Here is a 23,245-nt window from a genome sequence, read left to right as displayed (position 1 = left end):
TGTAATACCCCTGTCACACGGGCACACGGGAGCAAAAAGACTTCTCCTCAAAAAGAGTTTCGCCCGCAGGGAGCGATCTCTTTTTCAGAAGCGGTCTTTTCTGGAAGGGGAGTTCGCTGATCTCCTTTACGGCCGAAAAGGAGTAGCCTCGAAACCAGTGGGTGCCAGCAATCATCATATATTAAAAAATAAGCAAATGCGTAACTTTCTGTCGCCTAGACTCGTCATAAAAAATCATTTTATGTCTCACAGAAGGTGTAGTAAACCCAGCAATGCTCATTTTCTTCTGTACTCTCGTAAGCAGGTTGAACGAGCTGGGGATGTCACGTGATAACGCTCTTTAATTAAACTACTACAATAAATATTTATATTAACGTTTCTTATGTTAAACTTATTTGAAAACGTGTAAACAATAAGCTTTCACTTTATATTTCGAGATACATAAGTTTTTTTGGGTCGATATTGCTTCGAACGCTAGCGCCACGCTTTCGGTAGTGTGTACAGAAGGGAACACTAAAAGGAGATCGTCGGCGCCGTGTGTCTGCTGCGCAACACCTCTTTATTCAAAAGTCTTTCAGCTTGGTAAAAGACCGCTTGCGTAAAAGAGTTTTTGCGTGCTCGTGTGACAGAGGTATAAGTATGGTACTGGCAGAGTTGCCACACTCAGCAGCTCACAATTGCGATTAAGCACCACAAGCAGTGGTCAATAGAAAATAGTATGAACACATTCGTGAAAAAAAAAAAAAAAAAGAGTGCTACCACAATGAATGAATGACTTTTATTTAAAGAAAGGATGCCTTTACGTCTGCCTATATTCGGTACAGAAGATGAGGTAGAGAAGAGCGGAAGCAAAGTTAGCCATAAAAAAATTTAAAAAAGCCTCCAAAATTATACTGATAATCGAGAAGCTCACACTTAAGTAGAAAAAAAGGCTTCACAAAATTAATGTGGGTCGCTAGCACGAAACAGAATTCCAGGTCCAACCACGACAGTATTATAAGGTCTTTAAAATAAGGCAGGCACTCCTAATGAAGTGCAATAACTTCAACAACACACAAGAGCCTGGAGAACTTGTTTAAATAAAAGCCAGTCAAGCAACTGTAGGCTCTATTTGGCATTGTCTAAAGTGTGGAAATACTTAATGGTGCTTTCGTCAGGCATGGCTTCGCAATGGAAATTTCGGGACAGGTAGCATGATTGACGTCATAAAGGAGAGTGCACAGGCCTTGTGCTATCTAGGTGGCGTTGGTCCCTACACGGCGGAAGGAAACCATTTGTTAAACGGACTTCCGCCATTCCCAAGCCTCACCAGCTGACATTTCAATTTTCGCAGAGCAATCAGTAACGTAGAAACGGCAGAGCTTTCAGCCTAAACAAATCAAAGGAGCCAATCGACCGCTCCCTTTGAACGAAAATCAACTCCCAGGAGTCTCGCCCGACGCAACGCCGTGACAAGCGAAACGGCACGGTGGGGCCCCTAAGTGATTTACGAGTTTCCATTGGAAAGCGACGAGACATCGGAAGCAAGGAGAACGGCCGAGTTGCGACGGCGAAAATTAAACAGCTGTATCGACGAGACCGGCTTCCTGTTCAATAGGACTCGGGTGAACAAAGGCCGTACACGTCTCCACGCAGAAACACGCCTAGGCGCAGTGTCGGGACCGGCAAGGTCAAATGCCAGCTGTCGCAACGGCGCCACGCTCGCCGACTACGCTCTTCCTTTCGCGTGCCCGCCTCTCAAAAGCCACAAATAAATACGAGGCGAACGACGGAGCCCGTAGCGGCGTAGCACGTCACGCCGCCGCGAACACGGCCAGCAACGCGGAAAAGACATCACCGGTGCGGCGGGCGCGCAGCCTTTGCCAAAAGTTTACGGGGCAATTCAAGGTATACAGGACGGAAGGAAGGCGTTCGAAACTCGACACAACAAGCGGGGCAACGCAAACGCGTAGTCGGCGTCAGTGATGCCCGCGTTTTTCTCCCGTCTACCTTTCCATACCCTGCACCCATCCATAGTTGCCTGTCGTTCTAAATTATCAGGGCACCGCGCACGTGTCAAATGTCGCCAGTCATCAACAGCCGTATTTCCGCAACTCACTGTAAAGACCCGCCAAAGCTCAAGAACAGCAGCGCCCTAACCGCGATAATTTCGGACAACGCGCCTAGCGGCTTGAAAACTGTAACAGTGCACAAAATAGCTACGACTGGGCAAGAAAAATCCTGCCCCCCAGTGCGCTCAAGGTCCCAATTAAGGACGCTTTGCGATTGGCTAGTCGCTCATAGCACTTCCGCGCGACGTATTTATTTTAATTTCTAGAACCGAGCGATTGAGCGAAAAGACCGAGCGATGTGTTCGCGCGACGGTCCCTTTCGTCGCTCGTCGCGCACAAAATCGCTCTCATGCGGTTTGGGCTTAACAGTGCACAAAACAGCTACGACTGGGCAAGAAAAATCCTGCCCCAGTGCGTTCAAGGTCCCAATTATGGACGCTTTGCGGTTGCTGGATTCGCTAATTTATCCGCTCTTATTGGCTGGCGCTTCAATCTTAGCAGGGAAACGCTGCGGGAGCACCGCAAGTAGTCCGGCTATATATGTCTCACTCCGCGCGTTTCGCAGTTTTTTTTTTTTTTTTTTTATCTACGTCGCTTTCTACGAAGTGACTACTTCACATATTACGATTCAACCTTGTGGACGTAAGCGTTTACCATCAAAGTACGTATTATTTGTGCGCCTCTGGGCTGCCAGTATGTGACGTACTATGTTTTGGTAGCGGGTGCAGGCGGTGTGCTGCGGCCGCTGGTCGCACAAACGTGTCATTCCGCTCGTGAAGCTCACATTTGCGACGCCTTCCATGAAATATATGCGTCATATCTTGCGACATATAAGTGTTGAGACTTAATGTTACACCGAACGACATTGCGCGTACCTATACATAAGTATATTTCATATGTGCTGCACTATTTTTTAGTCGCAGAGAGATAATCTATCTAGTCTTTGTAGCGTTGCCTGCTATGCACGAAACGGTTTATATGACCGTATTTCGCCAACACCGAAGATGTGTGCGTCGTTATCGGGCCCACCTGGGAAAGCGTCCACGAGCCAGTCGGGTGGGAGCTACACTTCCAGACGTACTACTGATTGAGATAACAGTGCGAGATAGCCACGCACTGTTTATCACGACGAAAACACGGTACTATTTAGCGGCAATCCGCCTTTACTGGCAATTACACAGAACACTACTTCCGTCTCGATTACAACGCGGCGTCTTGCAGTGAAAGCGCAAAGGCTCGGCCACGCCGCGACAGAAGAAACACGTCGCAAGTAGGCTACATCTGGGCTTCGCTTTACGACGACCACTGCAGCGGATTGTCAGTAGCCCAAGGAGTACGGCAGGACAACTGGGCCTATATTGGTTACGGATGAAAGTGATTGGAGCTGGAGCTATAAACGAACGAACGCTGCTGCCGTCACGTGAGTCGAACGGTGCGACAGCTTGCAGCCACGGCACCTAGACAATGCGGATTCTAACCGAGAATCCTCACCAATACTGTTTTAATTGCAAGACGTATCTGGCCCACTATTGCATCTTACACTGCTCGTAAAACGCTCATCTACCCGTGTTACATCTCAACGGGCCCAGTAGGTAGCAGTAAGTGGAAGGACTGCCTAATGACCTATCCCGAGATAGTAAAGTGTCTGAAGTCAGTCACAATCATATGAAGCCAACAGACAATGAAATCGTAAAACCCGTGCCTGCACGCATAACACAGTTGAGTAGACGAAAATGCACATTCAGAAATACTGCGAACACCAACGCAATAGGCGAAGATGGCAGTGGGGTAACGTGCAGTCAGCAACGCAAGGCGCGCTTGGGAGCTGCCCAGAAGTCAACGGCGGTCTCAAAAGTAGCATCACGCTCAGTTCGTCCCAAGAGAATTTGGATCCCGGGAAGACGTACACGTCACGTTTCCTATATTTATGTGCCCTTCCTACATTTCCAGAAGACACGCCACACCGTTTTTCCTTTATAACAGACAAAAAGAAACTCCCATACACAGAAAAGAATCGTGCACGTTCAGTTACACCTCGTAAAGGAGGGCCAAAACAACGGAACACAATGAAAAGCGCCCGTCTTTTGTGAAGGCAGGGGAGCCAGCTGTTCGAGAGGCGGCCACGCGCGTCTGCCAAGTGCAGAAAACAAAGGCAGATCTGCGGCCAAGCGCAATTCGCATCCCGAGACGAGGATCCATCAAGGGGAAGAGGGGGGTGGACGAGCTTACGACTGCATGTCCCTCAGTTGCCGAGCCACGAGCATCGCGGCAACACTAGTCCAACCTGAAGCAGCGAGATTGCCCAAGATAGGCGGAGGACACGAGATTCGAAAACGATGCCAAGATGTTTCACAATGTGACAGCGGCCACCGATAAGCGTAATGACGACGCGAAAAAAAAAAAAAAATCGTAAAGCACGCCACAAGAAAACGGCTGCTGTCGGACGGAGACGGAGATTCACGAATGAAGATAGACCGGTCATGCCAAAGTGGCTGAGGGATGTCCGCGGCTTTTCTTGCGAACGCGAAAAGTTTTTGGCAGCGAAGAAATTTTTGAAGAACGGCGGGGTTGACGCGCACCCTGACGCACGCGGTTCGTCCAGAGTCATGGTTCGAATGGACGGGTAATCTGCCCGTGTGATTAGATTACGTAACCGCAGCTCCCAGCTCAGTGCAACAAAGCACATTTACAGATATGTAGCATGCTAAGGAGAAAACATGAACTAAACAAAAACAGTGCTGCCTCATCAACCGTTGTGATACCGCTACAACTTTTCCCAACAGACGAAAGAAAATATTCCAACTTGGAGCAAATCGCAACGAAAGCCTCACTTTCTGATCAGTGGCGTCACCATTTTGGGAAATAGCACGTAGCTCTTCGCCGGTCGTAACCAACGACGACGACGCTAACAGCCGGTTATAACGTGGCACTAACGTTAGCAGACGTAGGCGAGAAAAAGAAAAGCGTGGCAGGGAACGGGTCTACTTGTCCTGCTTCGTAACGTGCCGTGTTGTGAAGACGTGTCTCTTGCAGGTCGGGAGACTTCACTCACCCTGGCCCTCGCTAAAATTGCGATCAACTTTGAATTCATGCCGCAAAATCCGACCCGCGACATTTAAAAGCGCCGGGCAGTCAAAGCGCGCGAGCTAGTGCCACCGGCTTCCTCGTCTTCCATGCCGTCGCTTCAATGCACACTTAATTACGGCGGGGCGAACGCCGTCTAAAACAAACGACTAAAAAGAAAGCTCCCAGAGAACCGCTGCGCCTCAAAACACAAAAGGCGTCACCCCGTCAACGGGCGTTCCGTCACAAAACCAAAGGGGCCAAAAGTCACTGTTCGCAATACGGCTGGGTGACTGCGGTTATTTTTGAAACACAAGCGAAGTGGCTTGTGCCGAACGAGGTATTGCGGGGGGGCTGCAGAGAAGCGAAAAACTAAAAGGAAAAAAGACAAAAAGCGAGATCTCGTCGATATGACGCCCCTTAAAGAAGAGCCCGCCGAGGTTAAAATAACCCTGTCCCTATCGTGGGCGCGCGTAAGGCCGAACATCTTATCAAATAGCGCCTTTTCAGCTGTCTCTGGTTGGTTGGCGGCCGTAAACAGCCGACTATGCCACACTTCCGTCGGGCCCTTAACGGCGAAGCTCCTAACGCAAACTGCGCTCTCCGAGCGTAGCTGCGAAAGAACGGGCGCCACCGTGAGAAATCGTGAGCGACCGACACGGCCTCAGCAGGACGTTGACCGGACGCGTTGAGAGAAGCAAGAAAACAAGGTAACCGCAGGAGCTACACAGAAAAAGAAAAGTAAAATGCATTCAGCCAAGTGACCGGGCGGGGGCGGCATGTTGCATTCGGAGAGATTTCCCCGTGCGTTTACCAAACAGCGATTCTCAAGCAAACGTAGTTCGACGCAAACGGCCGGTCATGAGGGGAAAGCGCGAAAAACAACAAACAAAACAATAAATAGCAGAGCAACGCGATAGGTCCGCGATTCCCACGAGGATTCCGGCGCATTCGATAAAGCCGCCCTATCGCGAAGCGCCAAGTTTGTGAACAACTCACGGCCGCTGTTAGTTCCCCCATCGGCAACGCGACGAACAAAAGCCGACACTCCTAGTCAAATGTTCCAACGGTCCACGACTGGCCGTGCTCGTCCTTCGACGAGATAGCACTGGCCAGGGATCGAAAATAAATAAGGAAAAAAAAAAGGACGGACGCCCCAAACAAGGCACATTGTGTGACGCCCGGCATTAAGCCTATCAAAGCACGCTTCGTGTGCGTCTGCGAGCCGGCGAGCATGAAAAGCCGTTTTGTCATCGCGGGGCGCGATCACCGGCGAGAAGAAGACAACGTGGGCGATACGTACCCGGCCTTCGTCGGTGCGCTGCCGTTTCGCGGCGTGGCCGTCGTAGCTGGCAATATCGGCCATCATTCCAAAAATTTCGACACGAGCCGCACCAAGCACAAACACACGCAGAGATGCACACGAACTCAACGAAACACGACGGATTCGCAGCCGACACAAGGGAGTTCTTCGCCAAGTAATGGCCACCCAGGGACGGCACAAGCGCGCAGAACCAGTGATGCGGCGTAGGTGGCGCGGCAGACGCTACCGGCTTTTTTGTTGCTTGTTTTAGTTTTACTTTTTAGCCGAGAGTCAGTGCAACGATCCCACCGACCGCAAAAGAAACAACAGCTCCGACTACTACCAGCGCTAGCATCGCAAGCGATGCATTTGTGAACGCGTAACAAATTTATTAATTTAAATCAACTAAACATAACCATATTTAGTTTAAATATTTGATATTATTGTAATTGTAATTTTTATAACAACCTAAAATGTGTTTTTGCACATACACTATCGTTGCAATTGTAAGCGCTGAGCATTTGCTAGCGGAAACACTACGCATTGCGTCGTGAATTGTGCAACTAGTGCAGCACTATGCTTTCATACCTCCATGGCGCTAGTTGCAGTGTTTGTTTAAAGTAAGCTTGTTGTAACATTTAAAGATATACTTTTGTGCCTTTACACGAAACATTTTGCACTTATTTTGTGAAAACAAAAGTGGTCGTTAACAAAATTAACGACCTTCAGAAAAATTGCCCTTATTATCGTCGGGTGGCGCTGCGGTCGCTAATCCAGCCTGCCTTGCGATCATCGTGAAAAACAGCTGTGTTTCGCTCTCCTGCGCTCAAGATCAAACATCACAAGTTCTAATGGCTGATTGCGTTGCATAAGCGCATAAGCCTTGAGCTGCTAAACGTAGGTTGCAGTTCGGTCCGCACATTGCTTGCCTAGACTGCACGAGAGGATTCAGCGCTTCGTGACTCTCGTGGCAGAGCAACGGCAGCACTTCCGTGAGGTTGGTGCCTCTTGCGAACTGTGTCGGTTTCCCTAACTATCAAAGCGTCAACATTTATACACGAATACGTGTTGTTTGCCTTCAGTTTTTGGCATTTCGAGAGAGCGCGCTTCCATCTTTCGCCTTTATCTAAGCCTACACCGTGCGATACTGTGGAATGTCGTGCTAGGCCATTGAAGACCACCTTTGTTTCCTTCTTGGATAAATGTTTTGTATGCTTGTGGCCCGTAGACAAGACTGCATCACGTCACTTGCTTATGCAATCGTCGGCATGCAGAAAGTCGACCAGAGCTATGGGCTTTTCCTCGGTTGTCAGTGGCAGCGATGTTATATTTCCCGGATAGTCGGTGATGACTCATAACGAGGCCGTCTTTGTTGACGGGTCTGCTGAGTCGCGACCTTTCACTTGAACTTTCAAGGCAGTGGTGATTGCGCACGCTAAGAAGATTAGTCATTTTACAGTACAGCCTCCGGTGGTGAATTAGCCTTTGTGGGCGCAAATCACGTTTTGGAACATTCGCGTTTTTGAAGCGCGCCAATTGTGCCCCCGTTGCACCCTACTACTACGTTTCGCAAAACATTGCGCTGTTTTGCGTCATCTTCGCAGTACGTGCCTTGTGCATGCTGCGCGCGTAGATCGAACCGCGAACAGTGCTACATGAAATTCATTATCTTCGTATCTAGGCATCCCATCACGCGAAAGTGGCGCCAGCTTTGCAGTCTCACAACACATACATCAAACATTCGTACCTTGTTGACTATTTTTCCCGCCTATCCTGGCGAAATCGTACAATGATGGGAATGTCATGGTGCCATGGTCGCCCGAGTTGTTCATCTGAAGCAGTTATTTTCATAATACATTCAGCATTTCTCTCTGGTAAACAGCGCAACAGGGACAAGAACTTAGGAAGGGGCTTGACAGGAGCTGTCTTCACTTTCATAGAACCTGTCCGTGTCTGTGTTGCGCTGTTTTGCAAGATGAAGCTAAACCAAGTCACCCAAACGTCAGTTGTGTTAATACATTAGCATTCGTAGCTCAGTGGCTCGAAACCTACAGCTGTTGAGCGTATATTTATCGACTCTTCTTCCAGACACATAAAATGGCAGTGTAGTTCGGCATGTGACTTAGTATTTTTGGTCATTGGAGTTCTGGTGACTCGTGATGATCAAGGCGTGTACTGAAAAATGTGAATATTGTCAGGTTTGATTCACTTTAGGCGCTAACAATTTATGCCGCAGAAATATGAATAAAAGCAACGCATCTGGCAGCAAGTGCCTTGAGGCTGCCACAGATGCATCGGCACTGACTTGCAACTGAACTTTAAGCAGGCACAGGTCTACTTAATATCGCACTTATTAACGGCACAGAAATGTCAGCTCCTGGAAAAACAAACCAGAGCGGGAAGGGCAAAATGAACACTTTCAATTGCAAGCTCATAGTCTTATGGGCAGTGCTGCCCTATAGGGGCTTGTAATAGCCTATAGGTGGCAGAGGTGTTGGTAACATTTTTTAGGACAAAGTCGCCGTGTCATGGCCCAATACTCTGCCATTTTTAGCAAACACGAGGATTACATAACTTCTCGGCATATTATTTCTTTCATGTAATAATTGATCCTAGACATAATCTTTTTTTTCTTTTGTTTAACTGTAGGTTTAAATTACCTCCTGCAGTGGTGTGTTGCACCATGAAAAAAATGCATTTCAAGGGTAGGGGTGAAGTGTCATTACACATCATGCATCTAGTGGTAACCAGGGTGCATTGCACTACTGAGCACACGCAAATAAGAATGTCACACCTTTGCTCCATCCCGCCACCTGTCAGAATTGTGCATGCACTACAGTGTATTGAAGCTATACATTGGTGGTTAAAATTGTAAAGTGGTTTGACTTATCGCATCACAGTTGCCATTCACCTGCTGAACAGGTGTTCCAGTTCCAGCTTTTTATTATATTCACAACTAATAGTTGAACAGGCAAGTTAGATGTGCAGCGGTTCACTCGGATTCCTCATAGACACTGTGCTAGATTGAAAAAATTCTGAATCGGCGGTTTGGATTCAGGGGATGCATTCTGAAACATTCCCCTTCGGCGATAGTTCGCCCTTCGCCTTCAGGCACGCGCTGATTGGCTGGTTGAGCAAAATTGAATGACATCAGGCTCAACCAGCCAATCAGCGCCTGAAGGCGAAAATGTTGCCTAGGCAAACTATCGCCGAAGTGCAACGGTTCAGAATACGGCCCCAGGTAGCGATGTTGTCTGCGCAGCAAATAGTCTATGGTTACCCGCATGTGGGAAATTCGGGAGTGAATGGTAGCAGAGCTATTCATGTGTACAGCTTGATTGGAACCGAATAGAGCCAAGTGAGGTTGGTGGCACTGGTGGTGCTTGGCCTGCAAGGTGGAGTTCTTTCCCAAACCTGCCGGTGTAGATCTGCTTGCGAGACACGAGGCCTCATCTTGCGTGTAGAACATCTGCCTTTAGATGCTAGTGTCCTTTGCCATGTTGTGTACGCTTTGTGAGGTAACTTAAAACAAATTCATGCATACTCTCGGTATATTAAGTTCACAGCATTGCAGGAAATAAAATTTATAAAGAACACATCGCTGACCAAGGTAATATCTGTTATGAAAGGACAGTGGGAATAGCTGTCACTGCTGCAAAAAAGACTATATATATATACATATATATATATATATATATATATATACACGCACAGTGTAAGAAAAAAGAGTGGCACTGGAAAGTTACGTCGCCATTGCGGTGTCACGCTAGCTCATCACAAGATCGTCACACTAGCAAGCACTGTCGCCATTGCGTGTCGCGTAGCCAGTTTGCTGATCTAGCTCAGCGATCGTTGCTGCCGCTTTGCTTCTGATGGACGCTTGACGAGTTCAATAAACCTCGTCACAACAGAATTATATTTTCCACTATGCATATGTTAAACAGCAGGAGTGCAGGCAACAACCTTCTCCGTGCATGTTCAATGCCTTCAGCATGTAAAAAAGCATAGTTAACCCTGTGTTCACAATTTGCTTTCATTGTGAGCAAGCATACCATCAAAGCGCCCTTTGTTAACAAATCTTGGTGAACGTATTTATTTACTACCACATTCCCCAACCAGATGGGATTCCTTCACTCACGGTTTTAAAGAGAACGTAGGCTTTTATTGTTCTGCTAGCCTCGGGACCCAGTGTGCATATTGTTTCTGCATGCATCCAAGGTTTATGAACTCTTTATGAACAAGGACATTGTGTGCAGGAAACCCCATGGAAGCCAGGAGCTTCGGAAGTGAGCGTGAGTCAGCATTGCGGCAGTGGTTCCTTCAATGATCCAGCTGGCGGTGGCCTCTCACTCACAGTCTAGTCAAGGCTGCAGCGTGCCGCACCCAGCCACCCGCTCTGCCAAGCCGACCTGTGCAGAGCGCCTCACGTGCAAGGGACCCCACCCAAGGTGATTGCTGCTTTGCACGTCTTTCATCGCAGTTGTCAGAGATACTAACGCTTGTTGCAGTGTAATAGGATGCTAAACAAATTGAACTGCGACCAGGACAGCGAAGAGGCCCTGTCCTGACCGTACTTCAATTTATTTCGCATCTTATTACGCCATAATAAATATGCACCATTTAGCCCAGCAACGAGTAGCAACGATGTCTGCTTTTTTGCAAGTGGTACTCATCATTTTAACAGGACCACAGCGTCAGTTTGAATACGAGGTGTGTTCAAAAAGAAACCGAACTTTTGCTATAACACCTTTACTGCTTATGATACAACATTTTAAGTGCTGTCCCCTTCAAAGCAGTCCCCTCTACTGGCAATGCACTCTTCCCATTGTTTCTTCCATTTTTGGAAAGCCTCCTGGAACGCACTTTCTGGAATGGCGCACAGGTCTCTCCTCGTATTGTCCTGGATCTCCTCTACAGTTTGAAAACGACGTCCTTTCAAGGTAGTTTTCAGCTTGGGGAATAGAAAAAAGTCTGCTGGTCCTAGGCCTGGAGAATATGGTGGGTGGAGCACAACAGGAGTGTGGTGTTTCGCTAAGTAGCTGCGGAGAAGGAGCGACGCGTGAGCTGGGGCAATGTCATGATGCACCATCCAAGCCTGATTTTCCAACATATCGGGCCTTTTACTGCGCACAGAATCTCTCAAACTTGCTAGGATTCCCCCTGGTAAATTTCTTTGTTTGCCGTCTGACCATGTGGCACAAATTCCTGATGGACAATGCCTTTGCAGTCAAAAAACACAACCAACATCACCTTCATTTTTGACAGACTCATGCGTGCTTTTTTTTGGACGAGGAGCCTGCCCACTGTGATGACTGCACTTTCGTTTCAACATCATAGTCATAAACCCATGTCTCATCGCCTGTTATGATGTTCTTAAGAAAGTTTTCATCGTCATTGGCAACGGTGGTCAGTTCCTGGCTGATTTCGACACGGGTCTGCTTCTGTTCGTCAGTCAACGAATGCGGCACGAATTTTGCACTGACACGACGCATCCCAAGTTTGCCACTCAAAATTTCATGACGTGATCCTACGCTGATACCCACTTCGTCAGCGACTTCTCGAACAGTCAAACAGCGATTTTCATGAATCACAGTTCGAACTCTGTCGACGTGGTCATCATCTGTGGATGTGGAAGGTCCACCTGTCCAGGCTTGGGATCGTCACCGACCGACATTCTTCTGTCTTCAAAATGCTTGAACCAATCATAGGACTGCCTGCGGCTCATACAGTCCTCCCCGTATGCTTGGCTAAGCAACTGAAATGTCTCTGTAAACTTTTTCTCAAGTTTGTAGCAGACCATCACACACACACGCTATTCATCCAATTCCTTCATTGTCTCTTTGGCACCAATCCGAAGAACAGCTTGTTCATGTGCTCACTTCAGCGGCTGTAGCTCGCCAACTAACGGTCAGAGCGAAACGTGGCAAATGGCAGTTTGTTGTCTAAACCTGCCGCCACATGCGCTCTGTAGCCGCAGCGCGCTCCCTCTGCCGGTTGGCGTACTATTTCAAAAGTTCGGTTTCTTTTTGAACACACCTCGTATACCAGAAGTTGGAATTAACGAGATTCCAGTGGGTAGTTAACATGATGTATATTAGCACAGTAAAAAGACTAGGCACCTGGAAGGCTGTCAGTTGAATAAAATGCCAGTTTGAATTTAGCACTGGCCCTGTCCTCTTCCACAGGCCTTGCCCACTTATTGCATTAATCTCTGTGAAGTTACCTAAGGCATCTCATCGTTCTGCCATGCCACCAAATACAGTGGAACCTCGCTGATACGATTCTGCATAATACGTTTTTCGGGATGATACGTTTTTTCCCATTTTCCAGATAATACGATTTGGTTGGATAATACATCGGATGATACGATTTTCGGATGATATGCTTCATTTTCCGGTTCCCATGAAGATTGTATCAACGAGGTTCCACTGTAATATGTCGCCAAAAGTTTCACGGCGTGAGTGTTTTTTGCATAGCCTGGGCATATGGCATTCAACAGAGGATCTCTGTGCTGACTGCAAATCTGAATTTTTGGGGCAGTGTGCCCAGCTCGCTTTTTCATAACCAGCATCCTGTGAACGTATGGTGCCAGCAGTGCAATAACGCAAGGGAAGCTTCATAGACGGACCCCCATATACTGACACAATCCACAACTCGAAGCTGTTCCTTCACTCCACTGCGCTACCTCTTGACTTGTGAAGACAATATACTTCTCAATAATTTCCGCGTATGATCTTGAAGCACAGTGACTACTACTGTCGAGGGGCAGCACTTACATCAGCTTGCTTGGGTCGTGGTGAAGTGTCGACTGGAGGAACGTTCTAGAATATGGGGGGAGAGACATGCAAGGGCCGTACATTTTCTTTGTGCCTCATTTAAATAGTGCTACATTTGCAATGGCAATAACTTGTTCTGCTGTCAGCGCTGCTGTGAATCAAATGTTTCGGTTGAATCTTATTAGCTCCTGGAATCCTTGCACCCCCTGCATGTGGGCTTCTTCTTCTTTGTCCGGGCTTGGTGACATTCATACCTCTCTGAAATGCACGTCTGTTCATTGGGTCACGTACCAATACGACATCCCATCACAAATGGCCTGAAAAGTTTTTGATTTGTACTGTACAGCAATAAATTGCATGAGGTGCGTGCCAGCATTTGAGTATGCCAACACTGCAAATTGAATAATCAAAAAATGTTTAAACATGATCAGATGCTTCAATCTCCATTGTGCACGTTTCAGATAAAACCCTGCATTACTCCGTTATTCTAATGATACATATATAAAGTTTGGAGAATTACTGGTTGTTATGGTTGCTGCAAATGCTTCCTCGTTAGATTGATAGATACTTAACTGCCCCTCCCCGGGCAAGTGAGATGCAAAAATTTTCAGTTTTGTTCATTTATTAGTGATTGGATGTTTTATTATAAATAGCACTTTAAGTTATGGGTTGCACAGTTGCGTGTGCAACTTGTTTTTGCCTGTTTTGTCTAATAGTGGAGATGGAAAAAAACAATACCACAGGCATTTTACTTCAAGTAAAATGAAAACGTCTGTATACTGAATATGGTTTCCTTTCAACTTTAAGTGCTGATAATTGCTAAAGACGATTGGATCACTTTGCTCAAGGCATTAGTACCATATTTCAAGGGATGTTGGGCAAACTGTGTTCCGTCACTTACGGCAAAAGAATAATTTTGTTTTCTTTCAGTGAAAAAAATACAAACATGACTGCCTGCACAATAACAAAGTATTTAATTATGCTGTAATTAAGAGCCTCGATAAGATGCGAAATGCCTCATCTTGCCACCTTTACTTTCGTTGAGCGCAGTCTACAGCAGCTTGGAATGAAATTATTGAGCTTTCATGCCGTTATTAACAGTCCATCATAATTTGTGACCGAAAGCGGTAGCCTTCATTTATTCAACAGCTGTTTACCATAGCTAATAATTAATACAGCACTTGATAGAATAACATGCCCACGTATACTAGTTTGACTATCAATTCATGCTCCTGGTCGTATTCGAGATAGTTTGGGAACATGAAACATCCGTAGACTTTAATGATGCAGGAATTTAAGGACTTCTTTTGAACTCTGCTTCAGAGGATTGAATGTTAATAATAGACAGTTTTAGTTCAGTGTGCGCTTTAGTATTGCGTACACTATAAAATATGACGACCTGCTATTTTATAGCGTACGCAGTGGTATAGCATATGCTAAACTAAAAGTGTCTAATAAGAGGCAGTGACTAAGAGGAACACGATAATTGTTCTAGTGAAAATGAATAATTAACACATCTCAATTATTGTTTGAGTTTCCAGATTTAAAATTTAAATTTAAAAGCCTGCTAATGTGTTACGTTGTGAGAAATTTAATTTGTTGCGCTTCGTAAAAGCACCCGGCACCAAAAGGGTTCAAGCTATGGCAATGAAATGAAGCGTGCCTAGAAGCTGGATGAATGCTCCCTGAACTGTGTCACTTGTGAATAACATTGCTGCAATACTTACACTACGAGAATGCATGGTATGTTTTTTTTTTTTTTTTTCCCCTTTTCTTTCCTGTGCTCTCTATTTGCTGCTTGCCTGGCTGCTGCTCTTCTCCTGATTGCATGATGGTGTGTTTCAGGCCAGAGCTTGGTCTGCACGGCTATTGTTCCTCACCCCTTCCTCAGAGTGAAGGTTACGTTTCGGGTATGTTCAGCACGCCTTCCCGTGGCATTTGAGCTTGGCACCATCTTGTCATAACACGTCTTGTCATAACTGTCCCACAATTGTCCATTGTAGCGAGGGAAAAATATTTTGGCAGATCTCGTCTTGCGATGACTGTTGATGCTAATGCAATTATTCTTCTTCAAACAGTGTAGTGACACAACATGTTGCCACTGCCGAAATGTGTGTCCTATGAGCCTGTGCTGCTGCTGGGCTCCTCTCTCTCTTTTCTCTGGACATACACAAAGTTGTCCTCCGCCTTTTGTGTGGCCTCAGAGATATGTGGTGTGCTAGTGCATGCTAACACTGAAAATTAACCTTTTATTTCCCTCAGGCATTCGTGGCACAGCGTTAAAGCGTTGGGCTGGTATGCTTGAAGAACCTGTGACCTAACGAAGTTATTAAGAATTTTTTTTCTTCGTTTTTCTATTGAGCATCAGCGTAAAGAGGCTAGATGCATAGACCCGAAGTGGTTGATGTAGGCTAATAATGCTATTCACATCAATACTGGCAACCTGCTTTTTTTTATTGTTGCGTATTGATTGCAATAAATGCCTGCACGTACAGTTGACAACCTATTTTTTCGGACATGCCCAATAATTCGGACGCCTTCCTCATAAAGCCAATGTATGAAAACGTCTGAAATTTCTCACGCCAACGCCCTTTACCGTCTTATTTTCCAGACTTTTTGCCATGAGCACAGGTTCGAAACGGCATTAATCGAAGCCACCACTGCTGCCATTTTTATTATCTTGCAACCTCGAACCAGTGCTCTCGCCCGCCGATCTGCTAGCAGCCGTAGCAAGCCCTGTAGCAGCACTTCGGCGTTCACCAACAGGCTTCCTGCTGTTTGATGTCATGTTTTTCATTGAAAGAATTTGCCACTGTCGGCAGTGGTGCCAACTGCGCCTTTGTCATCCACGTTGATGACCTTCTAAGCGTGGAAAGCACAGAAAGAGTCGAGCGTTGCATAACACCGGTTTCCAAAGGTCAATTCGCCACAATACCGTGGGGTTGAGCGGTAAAGCATACGCAATGTATTGCAGTAAAGCATACCAAGAGCGACAAGGGGCCACTGTCGCTGCGCACAGTATCTAGTTATTAATTATACACGCGTGCACTGGCCATCTCCTGTCACATAACAAACACCGCTATGCCTAATAAGTGTACTAGGCAGGTCTTCAGAGCTATTTCGAACGTGTCTGTGGTGATTTAAGCCCTTGGGGTCATTAATAGGCATGCATTTCATTTTTTTTTTTTTTTTTTTTTTTTCCGGGCTTCCAGATTTTTTTATACATTCTCATGGCCTGTAGCATGTCTAAAAAGTCGGAGGTTGACTGTATTGTGACAGGTATTGGCGTCAACACTAAAGACACATTGTAGTGGAACTGTTTCATTCCAAATATTTTCTCTTCTAGCAATCATCTTACTGCAAATATAGTTTTCTAAGAATACTTTAGAAGTTCAAATTTGCGTTTCTCATTAGTGCTCCTTTAAAATCTCGTCTTGCAGGTCTGTACAAGCAGTAGACAAGCACATCCAACAGTGGACAAGTCAAACGTAGGATTTGTTCTGTCTATTGCTTGTGGATGTCCCGTTTGCACTGCTTGCATTTAAGAGAAACACTCTGGCAGTGCAGACCATAGGGCAAGGTGTAGCAGAAGTAATTGGACATTTCCTTTATATTTACATCATCCACTGTAAGCGAACAGCTGTTACTCAGTGCTTCTCATTAGCATTGCACGTTTTACTTGTTCTCTAGTTCAGTAATTTGTGTTGCCGCACGGTTTAATGTACACTGCCTGTGTTGCTTGTAGTTCACGCTTGTACATCATCTGTATCCACCCCGGCTCCTTCTGGCTACATAATCACCTCAACAGATTTTTTTAAAGTTGCATGTATTACATAGCTCCATTTGGCCTTTCAGACCAATCATCTTCAGAGGGGGAGGTTACCTCTATGAGAAATCTTGATGTCCAGGTAGCTAATTAAAAAGATCCCTCAATTAACTTTTTCCAAGTTCACTTTAGGGTAGGCTGTATTGCAGAATGGAAGCCAAGCAATACGTCGTAAGGTGATTTCTGCTTGGCAGAAATCCAAGGGCTCTCACCATTTTCGAGTTTATATCTTAACTTAAATGGGCTATGAAATACACTGTCATTTCAGTTAAATTTTTCAAAAGCATCTGTCAACCGACCTGCGAAACTTTACAGCAGTTTTCATAATGTTAAACAAATTTGAGACCATTTTACAAATGATTTATCTATATTTATAGCGAAAAAGTTTCACTCTACGGTCTTCTGGTGGTAAAAGGACACGAGAAGGGTACTTGCTTTGAGCAAGCGATGTGTTGCTTGTCACACTTTGTTCTGCCAAATTTGTTGGTGCTTGTGTGCTGCACTTAACGTTACACTTCGTTGAAGTGTATATGTATCCCTGAAAAGGCATGTTCTCAGGGTAAGCTTATTAAAAAATGCAAGTTATCACCCCTCCCCTGCTCCTATTTGGTGTCATGTCAATGGAATTTCGCATATTTTAATGTTCATAGATGGCAAGTACCTATGTGTTGAGCAGTTGGGAACAATTTTAACTGAGACACCCAATGCAATTTTTAGCATGTTTTGGAGAAGGATATCTTCTAACTGGGTGCTAGTATATTAAGATACATGCAATGCAGGCGACGCTTCATTATTGTGTCATTCTATTCCCACTTTAGTTCTTTTGTGTTATAAAAAAGAAAGAGAGGGGGCAGAAGATGAAAAAATGGTAAAAGCTGTGCTGTTGCTATTACGTCATGCATGTCATGGCATTGGCATAAAAAATCAATGTACATTCTTTCCGTTTTTTTTTTTTTTTTGTGATCCCTCTATTTGTGATGAAATGCAGAGAGGATTTGAAACAAAATGTAATCTCAATGTCCTAACTGGTGTGTTGTTGTCTTTTCTGTCCCTTTAAAGAGGCATGCCTGATAGCCTATGAGCAAGGTTAGCTTTCATTGTCTCGTGTGTTTCTTGCAGTGCATTGTACTTCTGCCTTGACTGTGACACAAACCAATGTGAGGGCTGTGAGCTAGTGCTCCACCAGGAGTCTCGTTTCCGAGACCATCGGCCCCGCGTCCCAGTGGTCGAGCCAGACCCTCAGTTGCTGTGCAAGGGCTTCAGTTGCCAGGGTGAAAACCTTGCCGACATCCGCTGCCACACGTGCGAGCGCAGCCTCTGCTACGCCTGCGACTACCAGATCCACCTGCTGCGCCGCAAGTTTGCTCACGTCAAGGTGTGTTGTTCTCAGTGTTACTCAAGGAACTGTGGCAGATGTATGTTCCCACGATTGCTGTTATGGCCTTCCTAGCTTCAAAAAGTGTATAGTGCACCCATACCTCGTTTCATTCATATGCACACAGATACGTGCAGTTCACACCTTTCTACCCACATGCGAGCACACAAACTTGACATGCATGCTCGCGGTAGTTGCTGGCTGGTCGACCGCCGACCGGAACACCGCTTCAATGGCTGTCAATCTAACACGTATGGCATGCTCTCGCGACCTAGTCCCTGATGAGCCACCCGTACCGAGGAACATTAGCCACAAGCTTTCCGCAAAGGTTTGCGGCTCATTATTGCATCGGCCAGAGGTGAATTTTTGTCACAGCCCCACCATTGACCACACTGTCTAGCACATTAGGCCTAATTGGAGACGTGTCGTCGGGTGTCGGCGACTAAGGTTACAGTTTCATACCGAATCAACGCAGATCCATTCAGAGCCATCGCATGACCCTCAAAAAACCGACAGACCACCTCGCCAAGCAAAACGAGGGCACGGGATGACCATTGTTTACAGCGGCCATCTTTGCGAAATACGGTACGGTGGACGTATTGTATCACCGGGGTTTTACTGTAGTTGGGACAGATGGATGCTTTCTACAAAAGTGCCTGAATATGAAGCTTCCTTTGTAGCACGTAGGCAAATACAATCGAACCCATTTACAACAATCCCAGATATAACAATCTACGGTTATAACGACCTCACTTCAGTGCATTTCCGAATTTAGACCCTCCCTATGGAAACTGCTTCCAGATATTAAGAACATTTTTTAAATCGCTGTACTACTACAGCAAATGCTTCGAAGCCAGTCATGGTAAAAAGAGGGCACACGCGAAGTTCCACCAAACTGGGCACACAGCAGTGCGTGCCCCGCTCTAGTCCAACCGCAACAATGATACTGCCTTCAAGATGGGCGAGTGATCGCCTCGCGCAGATTTCAGAAGCTGCGAAGGTCATGCGTTTGTGCTTGTCATGCCTCCAAGGCAGAGGCGCGCTGCGTACAGCATAAGCAGCATGGCGCGGCGCGTGTGCCGGTGTGATATTGGATGCCACGACGGCGTCACTGTCATTTTTGCGCAATTGTCCGTGCGGCACCATGTGCATTACACCTGTTTCAGCAATTTGGAATGATCGTCTGTCTTTCCACCGCGTGAACAACAGCCGCTGAAACATTCCTGTCGACGCAGCCCAAGTCTGCAAGAGCACTGCACTGCCACCACGCAATGTTACAAAGGATCGGTGCTTACTATGCCATCAGGAGATCACGGTTCAGCGGCGCTTTGTTTATGCATTGCTGACTACTGATAACGGTTCACAGTGGCGTATTACTTTTCGAACATCGCATTATTCTTTTTTGCCCGAAGCGACATAGATAACATAATTTTACTGCTCCTAATCATGTGGCTAATACGCAGTATGTCGTAATGCCGAGACCATGATGTTCGAGACCTTCGCAGAATGGCAGCATGCTCCAGTATTTTCCGAGGTTCATACTTCCAGCCAACTAGAACGGTTCACTCTCATGTGCAGAATACAGTCATGTCCCGCTGGTTGTGGCCGCTGCGCTTACAGTTTCAAAATACCGAAGTACAGTGGAATCTCGTTGACATGGGGGGGGGGTGATCTTCACGGGAACCGGAAAATAAAGCATAAAATCTGAAAATTGATCATCCAACGTATTATCCAACCAAATCGTATTATTGGGAAAAGAGAAACAAACATATTTTCCCGAAAAACGTATTATACTGAATCGTATCAACAACATTCCACTGTATATCACAAGCTCTCGAATTAAACAATGGCGGCTACTCTTGCAGTTTAGAAATGACAGGTGATCGGAACTGGGCGTCATTTAATTCTTTAAAGTGACTTTTCTAACTGAAGTTTGCAGCTAGGTGCGGGAACATACCGGGAACAAAAATGACACTGAAAATCTGGTTTTCGGACCAAAGTGCTGCCGAATGGTAACTGCCGATGCCAACTTCAGTGCAGCTAATTTTTGAGCGTTTTTACCAACAAGTTCTGACAGTTTTAAGGGCAACTGCTGATATAACGACCAACTTTTAAAAATGTGGAACTATCGAGTTCGTTGTAAACAGGTTCAGCTGTATCGTACACTCGCTGTCGCTGTACTGCTGCTTTAGCTATCGAATAATGCATAATGCTAGCTAGTTTACGTACATGTAGGACTACATGTATGAAAGTCTTCTCATTAGAGCATACTTGGTCATTTGTTGTACACTGTGCAGCCTCTGTCTACTGCTTGGTTCGCAGAATTGTGGGAACAGTTCGGTAAAACAGCGCTCACAGCATTAACGCACATGTATTTATGCACTTATTTAGGAGCCATGCCTATGCCGACATTGATGTTACGTATTGTGCATGCCACATAGCGTGCAAGTGGATTTCATTCTTGTCTGACACGTGGCAGGTTCGCTTCCGCTACTACCTCGAGCGACAGGCAAAGTTGGCAGCAGCCGAAGTGGAGGTCGACGACGAGGAAGAGCAGTACCTATCGGCCGAACCTGATTGCAGCTCGTCCTATGAAGACAGCAGCACCACCATGATGGCGCTGCAGTCTCTCAACGAACCGGACCTTGTCAGCGGCACCTATAGTGGGTGCAAGGCACAACCGATGACTAATAGCATTCTGCTCGTGGATGACAAGGAGGTGCTGCAGGTAAGGGCCCTGCTGTGGTCTCTCCTTTGCTCTTACTCCGACGGCCAGGGCAACCGGCTGTGCTGAGTTACAAGTTCAAAGTCTCGCCACTTTCGTCGCATTTGTTTTCTCCACCAACAACACCAGCATTTTGCTACACATCTTAACGCGTCTTGTTTGAATATTTCAGTACATTTCTCATTGCATACTGGCTGCCATCCTTCGAACTGCCGAGCCTGAGCTGTACATCTCGGAGGTTCATGTCACTACAACAAAAGATGATTCATACTTCTTCATGTTGCAGATTTATTTCTTTTTTTTGCTGGTAATGGACCACGTTGTCAGCTCGTGTTATCTGCCATCAAGTTTTGGTGCTTGTTCAGTTCCTCCGATACTTTGCATTTCTCGACCAGAGCAGCAATGTTCTTATAGAATGTTTATGGTAATGCAGTCATTTGGTAGAACAAAAAAAAAATATTATTAAACTTCTGTACAGCTTTCCCAGACGTATTTTAGCACACAAAAGATATACACTTTACCACACACTTTGCCACACTTCTCCTCCAGAGGTGTTACCCACTGCAGTAGTCAAGTGGCTTTGGCATTTCACTGCTGAGCTTGAGGTCACGGGTAGGATCCCTGTGGCGGCGGCAGCATTCCAATGGGGACGAAATGCAAAAACATTTGTGTACCATGCATCGGGTGCAGATTAAACTCTCAAGTGGTCGAAATTAATATGGAGGCCTCCCTACTGCGGCATGCCTCATAGTCAGTTCGTGGTTCTAGCATGTAAAACCCCAAAAGTTAATCTTTAAAAAAAAATGTTTTCGCAGGTGTCTTCAGCAGCAGAGCTTGCTGCCCAGCTGGGCTGCAGCCCTGAGACACCCGTCAAGGTGGTCTCCATCTTTGGCAATACGGGTGAAGGCAAATCGCACACCCTGAACCACTCCTTCTACAATGGGCAGCGGGTGTTTCAAACTTCTCCGCAGCAAGAGTCGTGCACCATCGGCGTGTGGGCAGCGCACTGTCCAGAGCACGGCCTTCTCACCGTGGACACAGAGGGGCTGCTGGGAGTGGCTGAGAACCAGAACCAGCGCACCAGACTTCTCCTCAAGGTGAACTTGGGATTGAATGGTGATGCTACAGAATCGTCAACTCCCATTAATTCTACTTATCACTTAATTTGGATGCACTGGAAAGTCCCAGCAAGAAACCACGTGTTGCTGTGGAAGGAAGACTCGTTCAGTTTGATCTCAAGAGAATGCCGGTTCAGTTAATTTGATGTCCCACCAATCCCCACGGGCGCTTCCTCATGCACGCAGCAGTTATAAAAAGCTTGAAAACGCGAGAGATTCAGCAGGTGGCACTACTGCTTCCCTAGGAGTAAAGCTGCTTCATTGAAATTTAGTTTTATCATTTAGTGGCTGAAACTCCTTCCGCTCATGAAGCACAATCCATCCGGGGTGGTTTGACGCACTTCCGCCATCCGTACTAAAGTCGGACAAATTGAAGCCAAGTCCGCGCTGCTACCATAATCCAGAAATTCAAGCCCAGATGTATCGGAATCTGTCTAAATTAGCCGTTTCCGTGGAGCAGTGGCGCACGATGCCGACGCCATATTCGAAACTACGAGCGCTCGTCTCGTCGACTACGAAGGCACTTTAAAAATCTCCACGCGGTGGAAAAGAGAAACACAAAAGCGAAACTGATGAAATAGTTTCTCTTTAACCCATTCGGTGGCGCTAGCTGTCCAGAAGCACTCTGGGAGCTCCAAAATTCTTATTTATATCATCGACAACATATTATCATGGGCGCGAAAGAATTAATTCGACCTTTCGGGTCATTCGAGAAAATCTCATGGTCCTGTAAGGGTTTATTGAATTAACAGGGGTCGACAGTAGATTGCAATGCCTAATGCTGTGAGACCTTTCACTGTGCAGGCAAGATTTGTATTGCCATGAAGCCACGCTGTTTGCCCATCTTGTCTTGCCCAGTTTGAACTGAAACTGTAATATGCTTTATCATCAGTGTCGTGCACTAACTACAGAGTTGCACTGTCATTGTCAGTGGTTCACGCCTTGGCACCAGCTTCGCAAAGTTCCATTCCAACAATTTTTTAATCTTTCATGTTTATCAAATTAATT

The 23,245-nt window shown here is 46.2% G+C and overlaps 2 protein-coding genes across 2 annotated transcripts in view; one reads left to right on the top strand and one right to left on the bottom strand.

The window, feature by feature from the left end:
• The window catches only part of LOC119457709 (heterogeneous nuclear ribonucleoprotein L-like), a 128,806-nt gene extending 122,172 nt beyond the window's left edge, over positions 1–6,634 (bottom strand). The window contains 1 exon segment of the mRNA XM_049670327.1: positions 6,418–6,634. Within this exon segment, the coding sequence (XP_049526284.1) occupies positions 6,418–6,483 (66 nt within the window). The 5' untranslated portion in view covers positions 6,484–6,634.
• Positions 6,635–7,196: 562 nt separating this feature from the next.
• The window catches only part of LOC119457708 (zinc finger FYVE domain-containing protein 1-like), a 43,395-nt gene continuing 27,346 nt past the window's right edge, over positions 7,197–23,245 (top strand). The window contains 6 exon segments of the mRNA XM_049670941.1: positions 7,197–7,414; positions 10,674–10,865; positions 16,634–16,681; positions 18,139–18,394; positions 20,874–21,122; positions 21,935–22,216. Of these exon segments, the coding sequence (XP_049526898.1) occupies positions 10,741–10,865; positions 16,634–16,681; positions 18,139–18,394; positions 20,874–21,122; positions 21,935–22,216 (960 nt within the window). The 5' untranslated portion in view covers positions 7,197–7,414; positions 10,674–10,740.

Source organism: Dermacentor silvarum, chromosome 7, assembly GCF_013339745.2.
Source record: "Dermacentor silvarum isolate Dsil-2018 chromosome 7, BIME_Dsil_1.4, whole genome shotgun sequence".
In the NCBI taxonomy this organism is placed as follows: domain Eukaryota; kingdom Metazoa; phylum Arthropoda; class Arachnida; order Ixodida; family Ixodidae; genus Dermacentor; species Dermacentor silvarum.
The sequence above is the reverse complement of the archived record's forward strand: the minus strand, read 5'-3'. Positions and strand labels throughout refer to the sequence as shown.